Source organism: Triturus cristatus, chromosome 6, assembly GCF_964204655.1.
Source record: "Triturus cristatus chromosome 6, aTriCri1.1, whole genome shotgun sequence".
Classification (NCBI taxonomy): Eukaryota; Metazoa; Chordata; class Amphibia; order Caudata; family Salamandridae; genus Triturus; species Triturus cristatus.
The window spans coordinates 889,017,758-889,039,810 of NC_140589.1; the positions used below are offsets into that span (position 1 = coordinate 889,017,758).

Below are 22,053 nucleotides of genomic sequence, written 5' to 3' on the forward strand. Positions count from 1 at the left end.
CGTTTAAAAGGCATACGTTTCATGACGTTTTTACAGTGGGTAGTTTAATAACAAGAGGTGCATGGCACAGTGGCGCAACCGCCCTGACCTTTCTCAGTACCTATCAGCACGTGATGCAGGTGTACTTGTGAGTGGGTGGATGCAGGGGTACTCGTGAGTGGGTGACATTGCCTTTGTCAGACAGCAGCCCTCATGCATGCATCTCTTCCCAGGGGCATCCAAGCTGACTCCAGGTGAATCACTGTAATGTTACATGAACTGTAACTGCAGTGTGTGTGGTCTTCCGGGTACTACGAGCAGCCTGATTGGATTACACGAAACATCTTACCTTTTAAGACTTCACTGTGGTGGTGGCTGGGCCCCTACCGTATGGGTTCTGCTTCTGCAAATCGCCCAGCAGCCCTCCCCTGCCGAGACTGTCTCTGTCTTCACGCAGTCTAAGCGCGTGGTGATGGTGCGCGTCAGAGGAGCACAGCGCGGGGGCTGGCCCAGGGCCGTCATTGGTAGCGCTACAAGATTGACAGCCCTGGGACCCACAAACTGGGTACGCCACCGCCGCGCATCGCACCATCACCACTATGCTAGTAGGTGTTGAGTGCGTGGCGCTGGCGTGCACTGCAGTATTTGTTCCTCTGAGTCCTGATTATAAAGCAGTCAGAGGCAAGGCTGCAGAGCTGTGTTACACTTACACAGCGTAACCAGATTGGTGTCACCCAGGGCCGGCTTTAGGTCTGGTGGCGCCCTGTGCGACAATGTTTGTTGGCGCCCCCCCAATGACCACCTCCACCTCGGATTCTCTCACTAGCACCCTTTAACAGTGACCAAGTCTCCATAACCACACCCTCTCAGATGCATTGAATTAGTTATACAGCACCACTCATACCAGTGTAGGGTGTCCGAGCACTTTGCATCACACACACATTACACAGAGACAATCAATCATACGTGTGTAAATCAGTGTATAGGCAATGTTACATAAGCCAAAGGACTAAAAGTGTAGGAGTCACATGTCATCCATACTGGTAGGCAGTATAGTTTAAGAGTGCTTGGTGTGGAGAAGCACAAACTCAGAGTCGAAAAAGAAACAGCCTAGTTGGGAGTTTTCTTTAAAAATAAGAATCGATTTCTAGCCAAATGAACCCTTTTTGCAACATTAATCAATGCTCTAATAATGTATATTTTGCGGTGTGTATGCAGTTCTAGGATGAAAGTGAATGCTCACTATCCTATATTAGGACTTTAAGTTATAAATTGCAAGTAACAAAAGGATGTCTCTTTGGAAAGCAGTAACCTGCAGATCTGTTTACATCATACGCACTCTGTAATCTACTTGGTACACGTTCTTTGCAGCAGGCACATTAACCCGCTGCACTAACTTCACATAAAAGTCAAAACCTCATCTATACAAAATGCTGATCTCTCTCTAGGAAGATAATTAATCACACGAGTTATCTTGACATTTATGTGAGGCCTGGTAATTGCCGGGGGAAAGAAACGCTGCAGCAGGTGCTTCAAAAGCATAATAAACTTGCAAACACGGTGTCTAAAGCCGGCCCTGGTGTCACCCCATACGATGGTGTCACCCGGTGCGGTCCGCACCCCCCTAGTGACGCCACTGCTACAGACTTCGATTCAGAGAACTCTGCAGCTAGCGCAGCTAGTCAGCCGTGGTCAAACTGATGACTGCAGATGACATTGTTTGACGAAACTGTGAATATAAATGTTGTATCCACCAGGCGATAGCCTACTTATCCTGGTTTGTTATGCAGGCAAATGCTTCCACTGCCTCCTACAGTATAGCACATGCTTACTGCCTCCACACTGCTGCAAAAGGTCAGAGAGGAGAGAACTTCACTAAAACGGTCTTCTATTCCATAAATTTAAGCAATGATAACATAACACATGGTTTTGTGACGTGCATGTTCTTGGCGCTGAATAACAAATGGTTTATTGTTAACCACCTCAATGGTACTCATTTTACCGACCTCAGAAGGATGGAAGGCTGAGCGGACCAGCAGGAGTATGAACCTGTGACCATGAGGTCAAACATAGGCTCCTACATTGAACTCATTAGCCGACTATGCCACGAGACCTGGCTGATGGTTATTTTTTGTTATCCATTTTTATTTAATTACAACTGGCAGGTTCATGGTTGCAATGGAAAGATAGGCTGGGAAATGGCAGATGGGGAAATAGGATACCCGGTCCTGGTGGGAAAAAGTGTTGAGAGGGTTGGTCTTAGATTGAAGACAGGAAGGTTTGTTACTCAATTAGTCACCTGCAAATGCATGACAAGAGATGCCATTGCCTTACACAGTCATACACACTCGCCTGGAGCTAGGAATGAATGGGTGAGAGGTTTACAATCGAGAAATGGAATGCCTAAGGCTGATCAAGCCAAACATAAAAATCACGGCTATCTGAAGAGGAACTCGCACAACGTTTCTATAATAAATGCAAATTACTAGTATCAAAGGGCAGAAGCTTGAGAAACACCGTAGCGGACAGGTGCTCCACAGGAGATACTCAACGAGTGAGACAGAGGCCAACTGTTCTCTTGGTCTGTATAAAAAGAATGATGGATCCTGAGAGTAGGTATTTAATGTCCCAGGCCAGATTAAAGGACAAGCTCATTGATAGCTCTGGTGCAATTCCTGCTCTTGGAGTGTTCTTAGCGCCCTTCTTTCTCTAATCCAAGATCACCCCTTAGTGACCTGCGATTGGCCCTTGCAAGACCAGCTGATGAAGGCTACATACTTGAGGACCAAGGACGTCCTCGCCCAATCATGATAGGGCATTTTACTTAAGCACAAGATATGGGCCTATGTTTGTGTTTGGTTGTTTCAGACATTTTAAAGGTTCGAGCAGACTGATTAAGTAAAAGTCTAGTCCTAATTGTGAGATCATGAAGGCTTTCAGGAAGGAAAACATATCTCTAAGAAAGTTTTTGGGACATGCACTAATACAGAAAGTTTGTTGCCAAAGTGAAATACTTTAAGGCACCAGCGGCAACTCAGAAGATCATATTATTCCAAGGGTATTAATATCTTTAAATGAAAACATATTATTGTAGCATCAAAACAGGGACGGCTCAATGTGACATCTGCAACACAGAAAGCTTTACACGTTACTGAGTTAATTATATACCACAAAATCCTGTTTTTTTCTGCTACCATGACAGCAGTACTTTACTGTCTGCTGGTAAGTGCAGCCTTTTTCTATCTCAGTTCCTGTATTTCTTTGTTAAACAGATATTTAGTGCATTTATTTGTAAAGTTGTTACAAATGTCAATAAATGTATTACTATACTGTGACAATCAGGAGGCAGTCTCGATTTGTCTATCAGTTTTTCATTGCAGAGTGAGGAACTAGAACACTAGGGAGAAAATATATGAATTAGGAAAGATGTAATGTTGATGCAAAAGACTTGTACATCTTTTGTAAATGTTAGCGTTGAGTAAGCTCACTAATTATTCTGCCCATGCGCTAAATAGTAAATGTCCCTTTCACTAAACTGCATTAATGCCATTTTGAACCTTTTTGTAAGCCTCTATATGGACAGGAACGTACTTTAAGTCAATGCAGAGACAGAACTTGAAGTAGCTGAAAAAAGGGCCCAATTTACAAGCCATGGGGCTCCTTAGATAATTCTTAACAACGGGAAACAATAGTATACATTCAAAGAACAAATGAGCATCGGTATACCCTCCAAATACATCAACCGAAGAGAAAAGGATGCAGAAAAACCATCAGTGGAGGACGTTTCCTTTGCTTTGTAAGAATTATAAAGTAAATTACAATTATTCTGAAGGCCTACGAGAGTTCATTATACCGAAAGGATGTTAAAAGCATGCAATGAGTAAAGAACTATTTAATATTTACAAAGAATGAGTGACCTAGGGAAATGAAAATGAACTAGTAACATGTTCAACATTTGGAGATTTACTAAATGGCAACTTTGTTTAAAAAATGAATGACTTCAGATTGAAACTGTCTAAGTTTTGACCCCTGTCTCCACGCAATCAAATAGATGCCCATTTCTATCATTTACTAACTTTACCCTAATTTCAAGTAAGGATGCTGTCAATGAGGGCATGGATGCTTAGCCCATCTGGCCATGTTTAGGCACCATGCTTGCTACTTTTTTTCAAGCAATATCGGAATGGCAACTGATATTATGACCAGTGGCGGCTTCTCCATGAGAACGGAGCAGCGTCGCCTTGCCTGCTACGAGCGCAGCAGCTAATCAAAAAAATAAAATGGAATAATAATTGAAATTTTATTTTGCCACCAGCTCGCACTATGTAAAGCACAAGAGTGAGGCAGGGGGTGGGCTGAATCCTGCTATTGCAGGATTACTGCTGCCCCTTTCAGTGCCCATGTCGGGTTGGCCCGCTGGCTACCTACAGCCAGCCTGAAATGCACACTTTAGACTCAATGATTGCTGGCACAGGCCCCCAGCCTCAACATGAGCACTGGGTTAGCCTGCTCCCACCAATCCTGGAGCTGCTCTTATGCTGATGAGCGGTAGAAAAGGGGGTGATGATGGACGGAGCATCAGAACCAATCAAACACTCACACCCAGTCAACAGATCTGGGTTTGATCCATCACCGTTCTTTAGCCCACTCTGCCACCCCAGTTCAGACATGGCCATATGCAAATCAGTCTGACCCTGTGCCTCATGGGAACAGTCCAGCCCGAACTGCCAAGCCATGCCTTCCCTGGACCGGAAGCAAGCTTCCTAGGACCGGTTTCTGGCATTTCAGCCGTCTTCAGCCAGGCTTGCTTGAATCCAGTGGCAAAGTGAGCAAGGGACTCACGTCTGAGCATACCCTGCCAACTTATGGCGAACAAAGCGGTACAAAAGGGGGTGATGATGGACGGGGTATGCTCAGATGTGAGTCCCTTGCTCACTTTGCCACTGGATTCAAGGTTTAAACAATTAGTTACATTTTTATGTTTTGATGTTTTCCACATCTACTAACACCCCAAGTTGTGTCTTCAGGACTGACCTTCAGTTGGTCTCCTCATCCTGTAGTCTCCATGAGATAACCTCCCGAATCCTGAAGGTGGAGCAATGACCGGTTCGAGTGAGGAACCCTCCCCTTCTGCTGCAACAGAGGATCCTCCTGAAGGGGCAGCCTGACCAGACTAACTCGGGATACCAAACTCTCCGAGCCCAGTCCAGAGCCACAAGGATGACTTAGGCCGGGTCATTTCTGATCTTCTTTAGAACTCTTGGCAGGCGTGGTATGAGTGTAAATGTGTATACTAGACCTGAGCTCCACTCAAGACCAAAAGCACCTACGAGCGAGAGCCGCTTTGTAAATTCCAGTGTGCAGAACTGCTAACATTTCACATTCACGGTGGTGGTGAACAGATCTAACCAAGGCACTCCCCACTCCTGAAAGAGATATTGCACCACCTCTGGATGGAGCTGCCAATCGTGATCTGCTAGGTATCTTCGGGTGAGATTGTGTGTCCTGGCGTTCGAAGAGCCCGACAGGTGTTGAACCACCAGGGATATGCCCTGACTTTCAGCCATATCCAGAGACGCAGGGCCTCTTGACAAAGTGTCCACGACCCCACCCTGCTCTGTTTGTCGCAGTAGCACATGTTGGTGGTGTGGTATGTGAACACCTGTACTAGAGGTCCCTTGATGGAGGGTAGAAAGGCTTTTAATGCCAGCCGGATCACACGGAGCTCCAGTTGGTTGCTATGGAGCCCGGATTCCGCCTGAGACCAGAATTCTCTGATCCCAGATGGCCGCCCTATTGCAGGAGTGACGCATCTGTCACTACTGTCAGCTGCGATTAGGGAAGGGGAAAGGGTCTGCTGCTGACCCAATCGCAGTTCGTTAATCACCACTGCAGAGATTTTGAAGTCCCCTCCAAGATCTAGACCATGTCGGAAAGATTTTCCTGATACTGCACCCACTGAAGGGAGAAGGGTCTGCTGCTGACCCAATCGCAGTTCGTTAACCACCACTGCAGAGATTTGGAAATCCCCTCCAAGATATGGACCATGTCGGAAAGATTCTCCTGATACTGCGCCCACTAAACTTCAGGTCCTACTGTAGAGCCCACATATGCCAGCGGGCATGTGTCAACAGCAGAATGCACTAGGCCAGGAATCCCAGCAGCCTCAGAGTCGGTCTCACCCAAATCTAGTATGGAGGTTAAAACGTTGGTATCATAGCCTGAATACCCCAGACTCAACTTTCAGGAGGATAGGCCTGACACTTCAGGGTGTCCAGAACAGCTCTGAATAACAGGAGCGTCTGAGAGGGAGTCGGTGTGACTTAAGCAAGTTGATAGTGAACCCCAGTGAATGCAAGAGGTCCACCGTAGCCTGGAGGTGGGAGACAGCCTGCTGCGAGCCCGTCATTCAGATGGAGGAAGACTGGCACCCCTGATCGCCGCAGAAGAGCTGCAACCACCGCCATTACCTTGGTGAACACCCGAGGGGCACTGTTAAGGCCATAAAGAAGCCCGGCAAATTGAAAACATTTTGTGGTCCACCGTGAACTGCTGGTAATGCCTCTGGGCAGGCAGGACAGGAATGAGGAAATATGTGTCCTGCAAGTCCAAATGCTACCATTCAGACTCCCCGGTCCAGGGCAGACAAGACCGGAGCGTGTGTTAGCATTGTGAACTTCTCCTTCTTGAGGAAGAGAAATTGAGCGGGCGCAGGTCTAGGATAGGACAAAGATCATCCTTCTTGGGCACCAGAAAGTAGCGGGAATAGCAACCACGCCCTACTCATGGCAACGGCACCCTCTCAATGGCTCCCCTAGCCAAGAGTGCTGCCATTCTCTGGTGGATCAAGGCAAGATGCTCCTTCATCAGCCTGTTGCAAGCAGGAGGTATGGGTGGAGGGGTAGTCATGAAGGCATGTGAGTAACCTCTACAGACAATCTGGAGAAGCCATCAGTCTGCTCTTATAGACCGATAGCGGGTTGGTGATGACCTATCCTGCCTCCCTCTTGGTGCCCATGATGGTAACAAGGCAAACTAAAGGGGTTTTGAGGCTGCCGCTGCCGGGGGGGTGGTGGACTGGACCGACCTCTGGCTGTCCAACCTACAGGGTCTGAATGTACCCCGTCCTTGGTCACATAGAGGCTAGGAAGCTTGCATGCTGTGGTGGCTGGGTGGGTAAAGACATGACTGGAGGAGTTCTGAGGGGGTCACTTCCAGCTGAATCACCTGTCAAGATTGCCTCTGCGGGTAGGCGAACGTCTAGGATCTCAGCAGTCCTTCTCACCACCTTAGCAAATGACGCTTCCTCCTACGTAGCCATAGTAGGAGGGAGAATGCATGCCAGTATCTGGTGAAGTGTCCAGTCCACTGGCCTCTGCCAAGTCATCACACTAGTCAATGTTAGGATCCAGGGATAGTTATGCTTCAGGGTCAAGCGAACCCTTCCAATCCTTCCCAAGTCCTAGCCCTTAGGAATAGAGCTCAGGCTCCAGCATGTGAGTCATGGCTCCAGTTGGTGCCGGAGTCTGCGTCGGTCAATGCCCTCCAGCTCTGTATCAGAGTAGAGGATTAGAATCGGGATGACGCTACTGGAGGGTGCCGGGAGCATCAGCATCAGGGCCGGCACTGGGGAAGGTCGACATGGTATGACCGGTGCCAGTCCAGATCAATCTGTTGATAAAAAGGGCCCGACTGGCCCCCTGTTGGGGAACCAGTAGGGGCCCCTCCAGAACCCAGGGGCCTGAAGGCATGCCGGCTGGGATGGGCCACCCAAAAATGAGGAGCATTGCCTCATAAAACTCTCGAAGTTGGGCGGGGGTCACAACGACCCTCAGAAACTCGTGGAGGTGCAGAGCTGGACCAGGCACAGGCTTAACCGCAGAGCCAGGCCTCGAATGACGACCCACACTCATCTTGAAGACCGCGACGCACCGGGCAAAGTTGAAGAACGTTCCGACTTCTTGTTCTTCTTTTTCTTGTGGGACTTACCTGAATGCCCAGATGACTTTTAGTGCAACGATGATCTTGAGCTCTGCGACCGATCCCGAGACCTTCCTCTCAACCAGGATTGAGACCGTCATGGCATTGCACTTCGAGCAGCAAGGAGCTTGAGGGACCACTTCCTCAAGGCCTTTGGGCTCATGGTGCAGACCTTCGCGTTGCGGTCGTGCTCAAGGCATCAGAGCCAAACAAGATGCGGGTTTGTCGCCACCACAAGGCTCGAAGCCGGGCTTCCTAGTCAACATCCCTGTCACACCAGGAGAAGATCTCTCAAAAACCATTTGACAAAAGTCGAAAAAAGATCTGTAAAAAAATTGATTGGGGGTAGCTCTTCTCCGGATCTGCGCTAACTGGCGCAGAAAGAAAAGAACGGACGTCATCATGCTAGGGTGGCACCTATATAGGCCCCACCTATTTCACTTTTGGCACAAACTACGCCACATACCGGCATACAGGGGTACTGCTCATGAAAAATTTACAGACCCAGTCCGACGCCTGGGGATATTTCTAAGGCAAGGAATCTGAGACTAGGAGTCTGTCAGATTGGTGAGCACACCTCACTGCACCAAAAAGTGTCTTATACACAGCAATACTGCTGGTTGGCACACCTAAACAGTCAGGATACTTTACAGCAAAATATTGGACTCCGTGGAAGAGAGTGAGAATTAAAGTTCTATGAGACTTGTTCAGGATGGTGCACTAACTCCATTTGAGATGTTGGCAGAGGAACATGGGCTACACAAGACACAATTGTTAATTAAGAGAGATTACAGAAAATAAACCACAAACGCATACACTGCTACAAGTAATATGCATGCACTATAGCTGATGGCAAGCTATATAAGGAACTTCTACAACATATAAGTGTGCAACCAAACATGGTCCGTATCTGGCGATATCTATGTTTGCTCAAAAAGAATCCTGAAAGATATGAAGGGTTTCTACCCCTGTGGTAAATGTAAGGCGTGTTCCAACAGTAAGAGAGTTCTCTCCTATACCATTCCAGATGTACAGGTAAAGAGAATTATTAACAAATTCATCACCTGCAGTACCCCTTATGCAGTGTACTGCTTACTATGTCCGTGTGGCCTATGTTATATAGGTAGCACTATACATCCCCTCAAGATTAGAATATTAGAGCATCAAAGAGCAATCACTAAAAATGATGCCTCATATCCTGTAGCGAGGCACTATGCAGAGAAACATTCCAGTAATAGGAATTTATTAAGGTTTTATGGCTTAGACCACGTACCCGAAAACATCAGAGGGGGCGACAGGTTGAAAAAACTGCGAAGGCTAGAGTCACGCTACATAGTGGATTACCAGACAAAATCCCCTGAGGGTTTGAACAGTGGGGAAGAATTAGCATCACAATTGGGGTTAGGATGATCAACTTAGGAAAATATATATAGGACATAGTGGCACAGGTTGTTAAACGCAACTGCATGGACGGTCAATGAAAAAGTAGAGTAATATGGAGTTAATGAATCATAGTACATTTAATGATCATGTATGAATTCATAGTGGAATTGGTATTTGAATTGCTGATTATCATTTTATATATTCTGTGGCGGAAGAAATTATAATAGTAACATGCTTGTTCTAGGGTTAGTATGTCCGTATGTTTATTAAGGGACTGAAGCCGATTCACGGCTAGATTCTTTTTGAGCAAACATAGATATCGCCAGATAAGGACCATGTTTGGTTGCACACTTATATAAAGTAGTAGCAATTCTGCATTGTAACAGTCAATCCATGGCATGAAACTTGGTGTTTAGCGAATATATGTGTATTAACCAATGACTTGTTATTCGCATATTGGAATGTTTACAGTAATTTGAAAAGATTTATAATTGAGCTAAACATAATCGCCATGTTTGTTTTCTTACCTTTTCTTAATTTTGAACTGCAATTTGGGAAAATGAATATCGATCAATCGCTAAATTGCACATTACAAAATGGCGCATCTTGTGATGATACTTTGTTTAGTCCCTTTTGTATGTTGACATACGGATGTTATGCACGTATTAAGAATGGCGGCCTCCCGGTGTGTCGACAAACACCGAGGAAGGCAGTTCGCCGAAACGAGTTTGTTTGGTTCGGAATAAAATTTCCTCCGAGCGTCTCCCGCGAGTGCTTATTTCTCTTTATATGAAGAGGATTTAGAATATATATATATATATATATATATATATATATATATATATATCAAAATGAAGGTTTAAAAAGGCTCTGTAAATGTGATGAATTTTTGAATTGGAAGCTAAAAATTAAGTTGGCATCATTGTCCTAATTTGTGCAGGAAGAGGAAGTACAGCGAACAGAATCCACTATGGACTACCGGAAGCATCAAATGAAACATTAGTATGCTCTCAAAAACACAAAGCATGCATTAGGAGCAAAAAAGTCAGTGATATGCTATGGTCTAGCATATCCTTTCATCTTGTAGAATAATAAAAATAAACTACATTTTTAAAAGCTTCAAGTGTCCCACTAAAATTAAAAATTTCGATTTTCAAGTGTATATTGTTTGTGAATTAAATACATTATTCCACAATTTGTGTACATGTTTGATCTGTTTTTGCATTTTTTTGTATTGTTTTGAGGATCAAATCATATGAATTGCTTAGATGGGGGCCTGTGGTTCCAGTACTGAATCACTGGTGTTCCATGGCTGTTCTAGTTTAACTGGACCGGTACTCTCCACGTATGTATTCTATGTGCTGGCCTCCCAGTACACACTATCTCATCCCAATATGTAATCATTGTAGTTGTTGAATCCAGTCTCAATAGTTTAGTGGTACTGACTAAAGTCCTAATTATATGGAACTGTTTGTTTTATGTTAATCGGAAGAACAGACATGGAAAGGTTGCGTTTTTAAATGCAAACTAAATAATTGAGTTGCTACTGTTTTATTTCTGGGCAGATGCTTCTGCAACAGAGCTGTGTAAATGATATAATGTCAGACCTTGGCAAATCAATAAAGGTGATAAAAAAAGGACAAATGAAAGCAAGAGGAGACAATGCCTTCACAGCCACTAGGAAGCAAGATTTCTACTTTGTGAAGCAACCAGCGCCTTCATTCAGCCTTCAACCCAAGAAGGTAGGTTTACCTTCCTGGTGCCTGTAAAAACACTTTCTGAAATCTGAGAGACAACTCCTTTATTTAACAGGTTTACAGGTGTATTGTCTGCGTTTGTCATTGATTTTGCTTTGTCCTGCATTGTTTTAGGTGCTTGCAGGCCCTACCGCCATAAATAGGAAAAGCTGCCAAATCATCACAAAGTAATTGCCTTTGATGGGCGGACTATAAATCCTCCATTTTGCAGGGAATTGATGGTGGTCTGCTAGTGACCAAGATGGCTGGAGTGCTTGCCTGAATTGCTTAACCCCCTCAATGCATCTATCACCTCATTGCTGTGTTTGTCATTGCAAAACTGTGCAGTTGTTTGTTAACAGTATAGAGCGTTCACTGAAAAGTGGGCCTTGTTTACATGTTCCTATTGTGTTAAATGTGTGTGCACGGTTTACTGTGTAGTGATTATTGTTAAAGTGTTGTGTACCTAGCCACTGTGACTACATTTACATCCATGATGTGTGTTGTTTTGCACCTGAACCAGACCACCTTCCTTCAGAGGCTTGAATGCTTGTCACATATACTCGAAAAGTCAAGGACACCTCCTAACATTTGGTGTCCCTCAGCAGCTGCCCACAGATCAAAAGATGGATATCAAGTGCGTTGATCTGTGTGTGCATGGTGGTTTGCGGGTGTGTTGCTTCCTTCTCTGTATGTGGATGCCTGTATAATCTATGTCCATGCATGCATGTAATGCTGTATTCCTGCCTGCTCTACCCTAAAATCACAAAGCTTACACCTTCAAAACTTCATTTCTTTTGAGCAACAGGGCTGGAATTTTCTCACAATTCACCTCTTTGTTAGGGAAATAAAACTCCTTCTAAATTTAATCGGAGAACAGCCTAAATATTGAGCTTCCGAATAAGGAACAATTAAACGTTCATGAGAAATATAATATAATCAGTAGTTAACTATTCATTAAATGAGGAGCTCCCATCACAACTGGAGATCCTCCATCAGAGATCACTTACTCATGATTGGCGGAGTTATTTCCCCCCAACATACTGATAAATCTATTCTCCTAAAGCTCTTAAACTCAAACTCTTAAGCTCATAAAATAGAAAATGGCGAAGCATTAAAAGCACAGCCATCTTCTTGGGTTAAGAAATGAAAGCTCCGGCCTGAACCCATGGCCAGTGCGCCTTCCATTAACAAGTTAGGAGAGAACCACAGTGGATTGCATGTACAGTAAGAAATTTCAGTGACTGTACTGTTACCAGATGTCACTATGCCATGAAGGTAGCCATTTTCCAGTCCTGGGTATTTATTTAAGAACACAGTGCATTCTGGGACTTGCATTACTGGTTCACCCCAATGAAAGCAATTTGAATAATTCTGTAGATTTCAATGCTTTGCACACAAAAAAAACATAGACTTGGACTATGGTGTCTCTAATAACATGGAGTCATCCAAAAACCTTAACAGAAAAATAGGATATGAAAAACCATTGGAGACTCACAACCCTCAGACCTCAGTGGTGCAAAATGACAACCCACAATAGATTTGCTCACCTTGAGGGACTGCAGAGATTCCGAATTGGTGTCACAGTAGAGGATGATGTTGTTGGCACGGCTGAAACTTTCCCTCACCCCTAGGTGATAGAAGAGGGACGGCTGTCTGAAAGCATCACTCATCTCCACCACGGCAATATCTGCATGACGACAGTAGGAAACACACGCTTAGAACTATATACAGGCAGCACAAAGATGCTGTTTTTATCAAAATGCATAATCAGGCCAAAACAGCCTAAAGATTTGACTACAACAGCTAAAGATAGGTAAGATAGGTAAGATAGGTAAGATAGGTAAGATAGGTAAGATAGGTAAGATAGGTAAGATAGATAAGATAGGTAAGATAGATAAGATAGGTAAGATAGGTAAGATAGGTAAGATAGATAAGATAGATAAGATAGATATACAATGGATTTAGGTCCAGATCTCTGTACTGGGGTGAATGTTTGACATTATGCAGAATTCTGTCCATCAATTGTTCTTTTTGAAAATGAAATTAAGTGTGTCCCAATAACTTGTGGTATTTAGAGCAACTGTGCACCAAAGCCCCTGTCCACGCTTAATAGTAAAAGCACGCTACATTTAATCTATTACAAATAAAAAAATGTAATATATGACAAATGAAATATGCCCCCCTCCTTCCCTCATCCCCTTCTTCCTTGGGGTAGCTTGTGGTATGCGGTATGGTCCAGAGTGGGATTGGTGCACAGCTGACTGTGAACCACTGACCCATCTACTTATAAAGACTGCCCCTTGAGGAAAAATATATCATTACCTCAATTTAATTACACTGACTATGTTTTCTCTGGAAGGTAATTTCGCCAACTGTGCCTCCAAAAAATAAAATCAATCTAGGAAAAAATATTACCGCTGCAATGCCTCTTGATGATTCCTGGACACTCGCACATGTGCAAAATGCCCTTTACGGCTAGCCCTCACCCTGTTCACGTCCCACACCACAGGTGGGCTTGAACCACACATATGAGCGGACAAGAGATTAGCGGCATGGCCCCCCAACCTTAGACACAGTAGTGGGAGGGATCTAGTGTGCAAACACCAATGTTAAGGAAACAGTGCACATGCTTTAATAAGCCTTGGTCAGTCTCTCTGCAGGTAACGCCACCGCGTCACCTGAAAGCACACAACACAGCCCTGCACAGATTTCTCAAGGCTGTGAGGAAGATGTTATCAATTCAGAGCCCTACACTTTAACTAGAACTTTTTAAAAAATTGAAATTTGGATGACGTTTTGGCCGTCCTTTTGGCCTTTTCCCAAGACCAAAATATTCAGTAAACATAAAAACAAACTGAGAAAATGTCAGATGTTCCACTTCCTCATCAGCCTGACTGACTGACTCAGGGAAAACAAAAACAATGTTCATGTGGGAAAAGGGATTACTAACGTTCCCTTGACTGTTGTGTCATCTCGTGGGTCAGGCTGAAACCATCATCACCGGCTCTACTACAGCTGGGGTTTCAATTGTGCTTTGTGATAAACCTGACAATGAGGGGAATGGGTTTCAGAAGATTATGTTTGTAATAAACCAGCTAAGTAAATTGCATCCACCAAATCTCAGACAGAAACCAACAGGTAACTTCTCCTAGCAACAATATCTTTCTGGATGAATTGTTTATCCCCATAAATACATGACCTCAAATGGTCTCAAAATAACTAGGACTTAAAAAAGACTAGAAAAGCTGCACACTTTGAGCACACACTCTCAAATAGTGTTTCCAGCAAGACGTTTCAGCACAGGTGGGGGGAGGTAGGAACAGCAAACAAGGCTCTGGATGATTCAATAAGAGAAGAATGAGGGGACCCCTCTGGGAAACGGTGATGAACCACCACCTTAACAGAGGTTAGCTTCAACTGGTCAACTTTGAAGACAAGATCGATTTATAAAACATGCAGACACTATTCTTGATTGCTCTCTTTTATATCCTCATTAGATAGCCGCACTAGTGGCCATCACTTTGTTAAAATAACGCGCCAATCAATGTAAGGTTTGATCATCAAACAATCTAGAGCATATACATTTTTTTGTCCAAGATAACATTTCTAAACTATTTTCACATCGACGTCTCATACCTGGGGAGAATGAGGTCGAAAAACTGTGTTGGGGTTTCTGTGCTCTAAGGAGGGACGGTGAAGACTAGACGCTTATGCTTGATTCCAATTCTACTGTTGCTCCAGCCAAAGAGAACGCTGAAGTGACCATTCAATTTCACCCTACTATCCCTTCTTTGGAGAGTCTAGGACTGAGGGAAACCTCAGGAATGGAGTGAAAACCGCAGATGATCATGTTAAAGCTAACTTGCAGTTTTTAGTGGGGTACATTTGTGGGTATCAACAAATGTATAAACCAAATCTACATCCACAACAAAACCGCCTAGCGCTTCTACCAGGGTAAAGTCATGGTCTACTAAATTAATTTCATTCGGTACAACGAACATCCAGCAGCACGTGGCAGACCTGGATCTGATGAAGCAGGTGCCATGCGTGTTGTGCCTCCAGAGCAACATTTCAATATTTGTTCCTAATAATGTTATGGACTCTGGATTTGGAAACTAATAGAAGCAAGAAACAGGACATGCAGCATTTGGTGTGGGGTATGCAAAGGTTCAATAATAAGGTTTAAAAGGTATTGTTGTGTATGGAATGCTGCATGTAACAATGGGGAGGAGAGATAATATAACAGATGAATGAACATGAGACCTGTGTGTTTTTGTAGATAATGCCCAATGTAAGACAAGAGTGTACAAAACTAGATATACCCGGCAATCATAGTGTTCTAAACCAGCAAATATTCTTGAGAAACGAAATTTACAGTATTTTCTGTGTTTAGAGTATTGGTAAAATGAATATGCTACTTACCAGTATGCATCTGTTCTTGGCATGTAGGGCTGCTGACATTCATATCTGTGCATAGATCGCCGCCTAGTGTTGGGTCCGGATGTTTGCACGTTGTTGTCCTGGAAGAGTCTTCGAAGTATCCTTGGATAGGTGACTCCTCCCCTGGACTACAGTGCGCATGGGCATCCTCTCCATCCTTAGATTGTTTTTCGCCATTGTGGCAGTGATGGAGTAGATACAGAAAGTGATGACCATGCTTGCAGTAATTCTGAGAGCTGCAGCTGCGACAGGTGCCGGGGAGGAGGGAGGGCGATATGAATGTCAGCAGCCCTACATGCCAAGAACAGATGCATACTGGTAAGTAGCATATTCAGTTCGAGGCATGTGGGCTGCTGAATTCATATCTGTGCATAGAATACATAGCAGTGCCCTCTATTGGCGGCGGCTACCCGTGCCAGCTGCAGCGGTCTGAAAAAGTGTTTTGAGAACAGCCTGTCCTACAGCTGCCTGCTGTTTTGACTGCACATCTACGCAATAGTGTTTTGTAAATGTGTGTGTAGTGGACCATGTGGCTGCTCTGCATATATCATGCAGGGGAATATTTCCTAGGAAGGCCATGGAAGCCCCCAACTTACGTGTTGAGTGGGCTCGTGGTGGAATAGTTAATGTGCGTTTTGCCTTTTGATAACAAATTTGGATACACTTAACTATCCATCTGGCTATCCCTGCTTTGGAGATGGTGTTACCTTTGTGGTGTGGGGCAAAGGCAACGAACAGTTGTTTTGTCTTCCTGAAGGGTTTAGTCCGGTCGATGTAGTACATGAGGGCCCTCCGTACATCTAGTGTATGTAGTGCCCTTTCTGCAACAGTTTGTGGGTTTTGGAAGAAAACTGGCAGTTCAATAGTCTGATTCATGTGGCACTGCGATATTACTTTGGGCATGAATTTGGGGTTGGTACGTAGTACGACCCTGTTGGCGTGAACCTGTATAAATGGCTCTTGAACGGTTAGTGCCTGGAGTTCACTAACTCTTCTTAGGGAAGTGATCGCTACAAGGAAGGCCACTTTCCAGGTAAGGAATTGAATCTCGCATGAGTGTAGAGGTTCAAAGGGTGGACCCATCAGGCGTGTGAGGACCAAGTTGAGGTTCCACATTGGAGCCGGTGGGTGGCTTGGTGGAATGACTCGTTTGAGTCCTTCCAAGAATGCTTTGATGGCAGGCACTCTGTATAGGGAGAGGTGCTGCCTGGTTTGCAGATAGGCTGAGATTGCGGTCAAATGGACACGTATAGAGGTGTACGCCAGATTGCATCGATATAGGTGTAAGAGGTAACAGATGATGTTTTGGATGGATGCGTCCAGCGGGTTGATGTCATTATTACCGCAATAAATGACGAACCTTTTCCATTTGGCTGCATAGCAAGCTCTGGTAGTGGGTCTCCTGGCCTCCTTGATGATGTCCATACAGTCAGGTGGCAGGTTGAGATAGCCAAACTCTAGGACTGCAGGAGCCAGATCGCCAGGTTCAGCTGTTGCGGATCTGGGTGCTGAACCTCTCCACGGTTCTGCGTCAAATGCGCGGGTTTGATCCGCAGCCTTTGATGCGGCACCACGGAAAGTTCGAGGAAGGTGGTGTACCACGGCTGGCGTGCCCACGTGGGAGCAACTAGGACGAGTGTCAGGGAGTGTTGTCGGAGTTTGCGAGCCACCAGCGGTATCAATGGCGCTGGGGGAAAAGCGTACGCAAATCTGCCGGACCAGTTCATCCATATCGCATTGCCCTGCGACTGCGGATGTGGGAATCTGGCGGCGAAGCTTTGGCATTTTGCGTTTTCGCTTGTCGCGAATTGGTCTATCTCCGGATGACCCCACTGCTGGAAGTACGGTTGGAGTACTGATGGGTGTAACTCCCACTCGTGCATCTGGTGGCTGTGTCTGCTGAGCAGATCCGCCATCTGGTTGTCCTTGCCAGGGAGGTGTTCCGCCATGAGGAACATGTTCCTTTGAATGGCCCACTTCCACATGCTCTGAGCCAGATGAGACAACTGTGGAGAGTGTGTTCCTCCCTGTTTCTGTATGTAGTACATTGTGGTCATGTTGTCCGTCCGGATCAACACGACCTTGTTGCATAGATGTACTTTGAATGCCTTCATGGCTAGGAAGATTGCCATCAGTTCCAGAAGGTTGATGTGCAACTTCTTTTGTTGTGTTGTCCATAGTCCCTGCACTGTGTAGTGGAGTACATGAGCTCCCCATCTCTGGAGAGACGCGTCCGCTGTCAGTACTATCTGTGGGACAGGCTCTTGGAATGGTCGGCCCTTGCAAAGGTTTTGTGGATTCCACCAATGCAGAGAGTTGTATGCCCGACCGCTCACCAACACTAGGTCCTTCAACTGTCCTTGAGCCTGATTCCACTGACGTGCTAGGCACTCCTGAAGTGGGCGCATATGTAATCTTGCGTGCGGGACTATGAAGATGCAGGAGGCCATCATGCCTATCAACTGCATAAACACTCGCGCTGGAAGTGAGTGATTGGGTTTGAACTTGGAGATCAGCAGTTGTATGCTGTTGATCCTCACTAAATTTGGCTGAGCTGTGGCCGCCAGAGTGTCTATAGTCGCACCTAGGTACTGTTGTACGTGTGCGGGCTGGAGATGGGACTTTGGGTAATTTAGTGAGAATCCCAGACTGTGAGGAAGGTGAATGGTGCGGGACATGTGGCTTGCACATTGCTGGGCTGACTTCGCTTGAACGAGCCAGTCGTCTAGGTAGGGGTAGACGTGTATATGCTGCCTCCGTAGATGTGCTGCCACCGTAGCTAGGCACTTCGTGAAAACCCTGGGCGCTGTTGTCACGCCGAAGGGAAGGACTTTGAACTGATAGTGCTGCCCCTGAACAGTGAACCTGAGGTATTTTTTGTGTGAGGGGTGGATGGGTATGTGAAAGTACGCATCCTTGAGGTCCAGTGTGGCTAGGAAGTCTCCCTGCTTGAGAAGCGGAAGGACTTGCTGTAGAGTGAGCATGTGAAAGTGCTCTGAAAGAATGTACTGGTTCAGGGGTCTCAGGTCTAATATAGGTCTGAGCGACCCGTCCTTTTTTGGAATTAAGAAGTAGAGGGAGTACACTCCCGTACCCTGCTCGTGGATGGGTACGACCTCTATAGCGCCTTTTAGAAGCATACTTTGCACCTCTTGCTGTAAGAGCGTTAAGTGCTCTGAGGACATAGGACGGCTTCTTGGTGGTATTGTGGGTGGAGTGGAGGTTAACTCCAGACAGTAACCGTATTTTACAATATCTTTGACCCACCTGTCCGTGGTGATGGAGTTCCACGTGGACAGGAACCTTTGTAGCCTTCCCCCGACAGGTGTTATGTGGTCGGGAGGAAGGGAGAGGGCGTCACTGCTTGTTCTTGGGGGAGGACCTGGTGTTGCCGTAGCCACGTCCTCTGCCCTTTGTACTGGAGCCACGATATCCACCTCGGGTGTTTTTATCGTAGGTGGTCTGTGTATTGCCTTTGTTATACGTTTGTTGTGACCCCTGTCCTCTACCTGCTCCCTTGTTTCCGGGGCGACGAAAGGAGCCGCTCCGAAAGGACTGAGTTTGTAGGGCGCCCATGGACTTTGCAGTGTCCGTGTCCTTTTTTATCTTTGAGGGTGGTGTCAACCTCTGGCCCGAATAAATAGTCGGGGTTGACGGGCTGGTTGAGTATATTGTTTTGTACCTCAGGCTTGAATCCTGAGATCCGTAGCCAGGCATGTCGTCGCAGCATGACGCTTGTGTGTATGGCCCTGGCAGCCGTGTCTGCAGCATCTAGTGCACATTTGATGGAAGCATTCGTGAGTAGCTGTCCTTCTCTGATGAGCATTTCTGCGCCTTCCTTGAACTGGTCAGGGAGATGTTGGAATATTTGCTCCAGTGTGTCATAGTGCGCTCTATCATAGCGAGCAAGGAGCGCTTGAGTGTTGGCTATGCGCCATATGTTGGCAGCTTGGGCGGCAACTCGCTTGCCAGAGGTCTCTAACACCTTGGACTCTTTGTCCGGGGGAGGAGCGTCACCTGTCGTTTGCGAGTGTGCCCTCTTGCGAGCATTCGCTACGACGATGGAGTCGAGTGGTAATTGGCCTCTGATGTAAGTAGGATCCCCAGGTGCTGATCTGTATTTCTTATCAATCCTGGGGTTTATCACTCGTGCCCTGGTGGGTTCCTTGAAAATGTCCTTGGCTGGTTTGAGGACCCCCTTCAACATTGGCAGAGTCTTTACATGTCTTTCTGAGGATGCAAAGGTGTCCATTAGAAAGTCATCTTCGATGGTATCAGAGTGAAGCTGTACCCCATGGTTATTTGCAGCACGTTCAATAAGAGCGTTGAACGCCGCAGTATCCTCCGTGGGAGATGTTTTTGCCCCATAGAGTTGTGGGTCCTGTGCATCGAGAGGTGCACTGGGGTCTGCAGGGTCGCCCCAAGTTTGATCAGGGTCCTGCTGGTCATCAGGGTCTGTGTCTACATGGTAGGGGACTTGGTCATGCATGTAGTCCTCCAATGCATCCGTGTCGGAGCGTGTGGGGGAGAACCGGTGTGGATCCTGGTAGGATGAATGGAAAGGTTCATAAAGGAGAGGTTCTGATTCTACAGGCAACTTCCTTTTTAGTGGGATCCTGAAAGGGTCCAATGGCGGCTCCGAAGTTATCCTTCGGTCGTGGAGAATCATCCTGCCAGTGTCGGCGTCGATGACACGTGCCGGAGACGTCTCAGCAGGTGTGACCGTAGTTTGGGTGACCCGTGTCCTGAGTTGGAACATTTTTGGGATTGTCGACGGAGGCAAGCCGAAGGTAATGTTGGCTGGTACCGAAGAGGCTGCTGGAGCTCCGATCGAACCGGAACCCGACGGGTCCTGGAGGGCAGCCGTGGTTTTGCTGCCTTGCGTCGCACCAGGCCGTACTTGGGGCGCCTTTGAGGCTTTGGCACCGGCCAGGTTCGTAGAGGCGGCCGTGGATTTTTTCGGCGCCGGCGGTTCATCGAGTCGAGGTGCGGAGATCACCGTCGAAGTCTTCGATACGTGAGGCTTAGGTGTCGTCGAGGGAGCGATGCGAGACGCAGCAGGCGGTACGGCCCTCGGTGTCGTTGGTGCCGGTAGCCGAGCAGGTTTGTCGGTGCCGATGGCCTTTTTCCGTTTGTCGACTCCGACGTCGCCCGCTTCAAGTTCGGCACCGAAGTCTCTCTTGGTGCGGTCGGTGCCGACGCGTTGCGCTGGCGTCGAAGGCCTCGATCCGACCAGCGCCACTTTCAGTTTCGGTTTCGTAGGAACCGGAGCAGCTTTCGGTTTCGGTTTTGCGGTAGGGAAACCAGCTGGTTTATGCAGTAATGGCTGCCGCTGAACGTCCGAGGCCGGGCCCGAGGGCGGGGCCGAAGAACTGCGGGATGGGTCTCGGGTAAGGCCCGAAGGCGATCCCTCGACCGGAGCCATAGGCTGTGGCACTGGTGTTTCTTCGGTTTGAACAGGTAGGCCTTGTTCATCATTGGAGCTACTCTCTTCGGCCCCTAAGGCCTCCTCGTCGTCTCCTACCTCGGTGTCGTCTTCACCTCTGTGGAAGAGTGACTCGTCTACCTCGTCCGATCCGGGTTCGTGTTCGGAAACGGGACTGGAGGGCAAGACTTCTAATTCTTCGACGTCTTCGGCCTCGTCGAAGATGTCTGTTGGGGCCGGTGACGCGTGCTGCGCCTCGAGTCTCGCCGCTCGTCGATTCCGTAGAGTCTTCTTGGAACGGAACCGGGCACAGGCCATGCATGTCGATTCGTCGTGGTCCGGCGAAAGGCATTTGTTGCACACCGGATGGACGTCGATGTGTGGGTACTTCGCATTGCATACCGGACACCTTTTGAATGGCGTCCTCGATTCCATCGTCGAAGTAGTCGATGGACAGGTAAATGCGAAAAAAGTCGGTGCTGAAAGTTAGTAAACTAACAAGATTGTATCGAAACCCGATCGATAAACAGTACCGACGCAAACTAAAGGCCTTTTGGCCTCGACAAAATATTTTCCTAACTTGAGCTAAGATAGCACATCCGACCCCAATGGCGGAAAAAAACAATCTGAGGATGGAGAGGATGCCCATGCGCACTGTAGTCCAGGGGAGGAGTCACCTATCCAAGGATACTTCGAAGACTCTTCCAGGACAACAACGTGCAAACATCCGGACCCAACACTAGGCGGCGATCTATGCACAGATATGAATTCAGCAGCCCACATGCCTCGAACTGTTCCAGTTTTGATTCCATAAATAATACTAAGTCATCATAACACTATGAGTGCCGGGGTATATCTAGTTTTGTAAGCTACAACACAAGTGACCCTTGTCACCTGTGTATCCACACCCAAGGCAGTGGGGTGCTCATTTTACCCCCAGGGGCACCAATACTATTTTTCTTAGATTGTTTGACTATACTGACACTTTCCTGCCCACCCATATATTGTTGCTGGTATTGATGTCCGGCCTTTCTTTCCACCTCTACCTCCAACCTGTTTTGTGAGACAAGAGCGTCTTGAACCTTATCCGTATTATATGCTTCGCAC

The 22,053-nt window shown here is 46.6% G+C and overlaps 1 protein-coding gene across 2 annotated transcripts in view; it reads right to left on the reverse strand.

Annotated features, from left to right (window-relative positions):
- Window positions 1-22,053, reverse strand: part of MAP3K5 (mitogen-activated protein kinase kinase kinase 5) — an 816,933-nt gene that overhangs the window by 550,789 nt on the left and 244,091 nt on the right. For both annotated transcript variants that reach the window (XR_014963045.1, XM_085611527.1), the window contains exon 2: window positions 12,629-12,768. Coding sequence is in view for 1 of the 2 variants with exons in the window: in XM_085611527.1 (XP_085467653.1) it covers window positions 12,629-12,768 (140 nt within the window). In the remaining variant the exon portion in view is untranslated. The remainder of the gene's footprint in view (window positions 1-12,628; window positions 12,769-22,053) is intronic.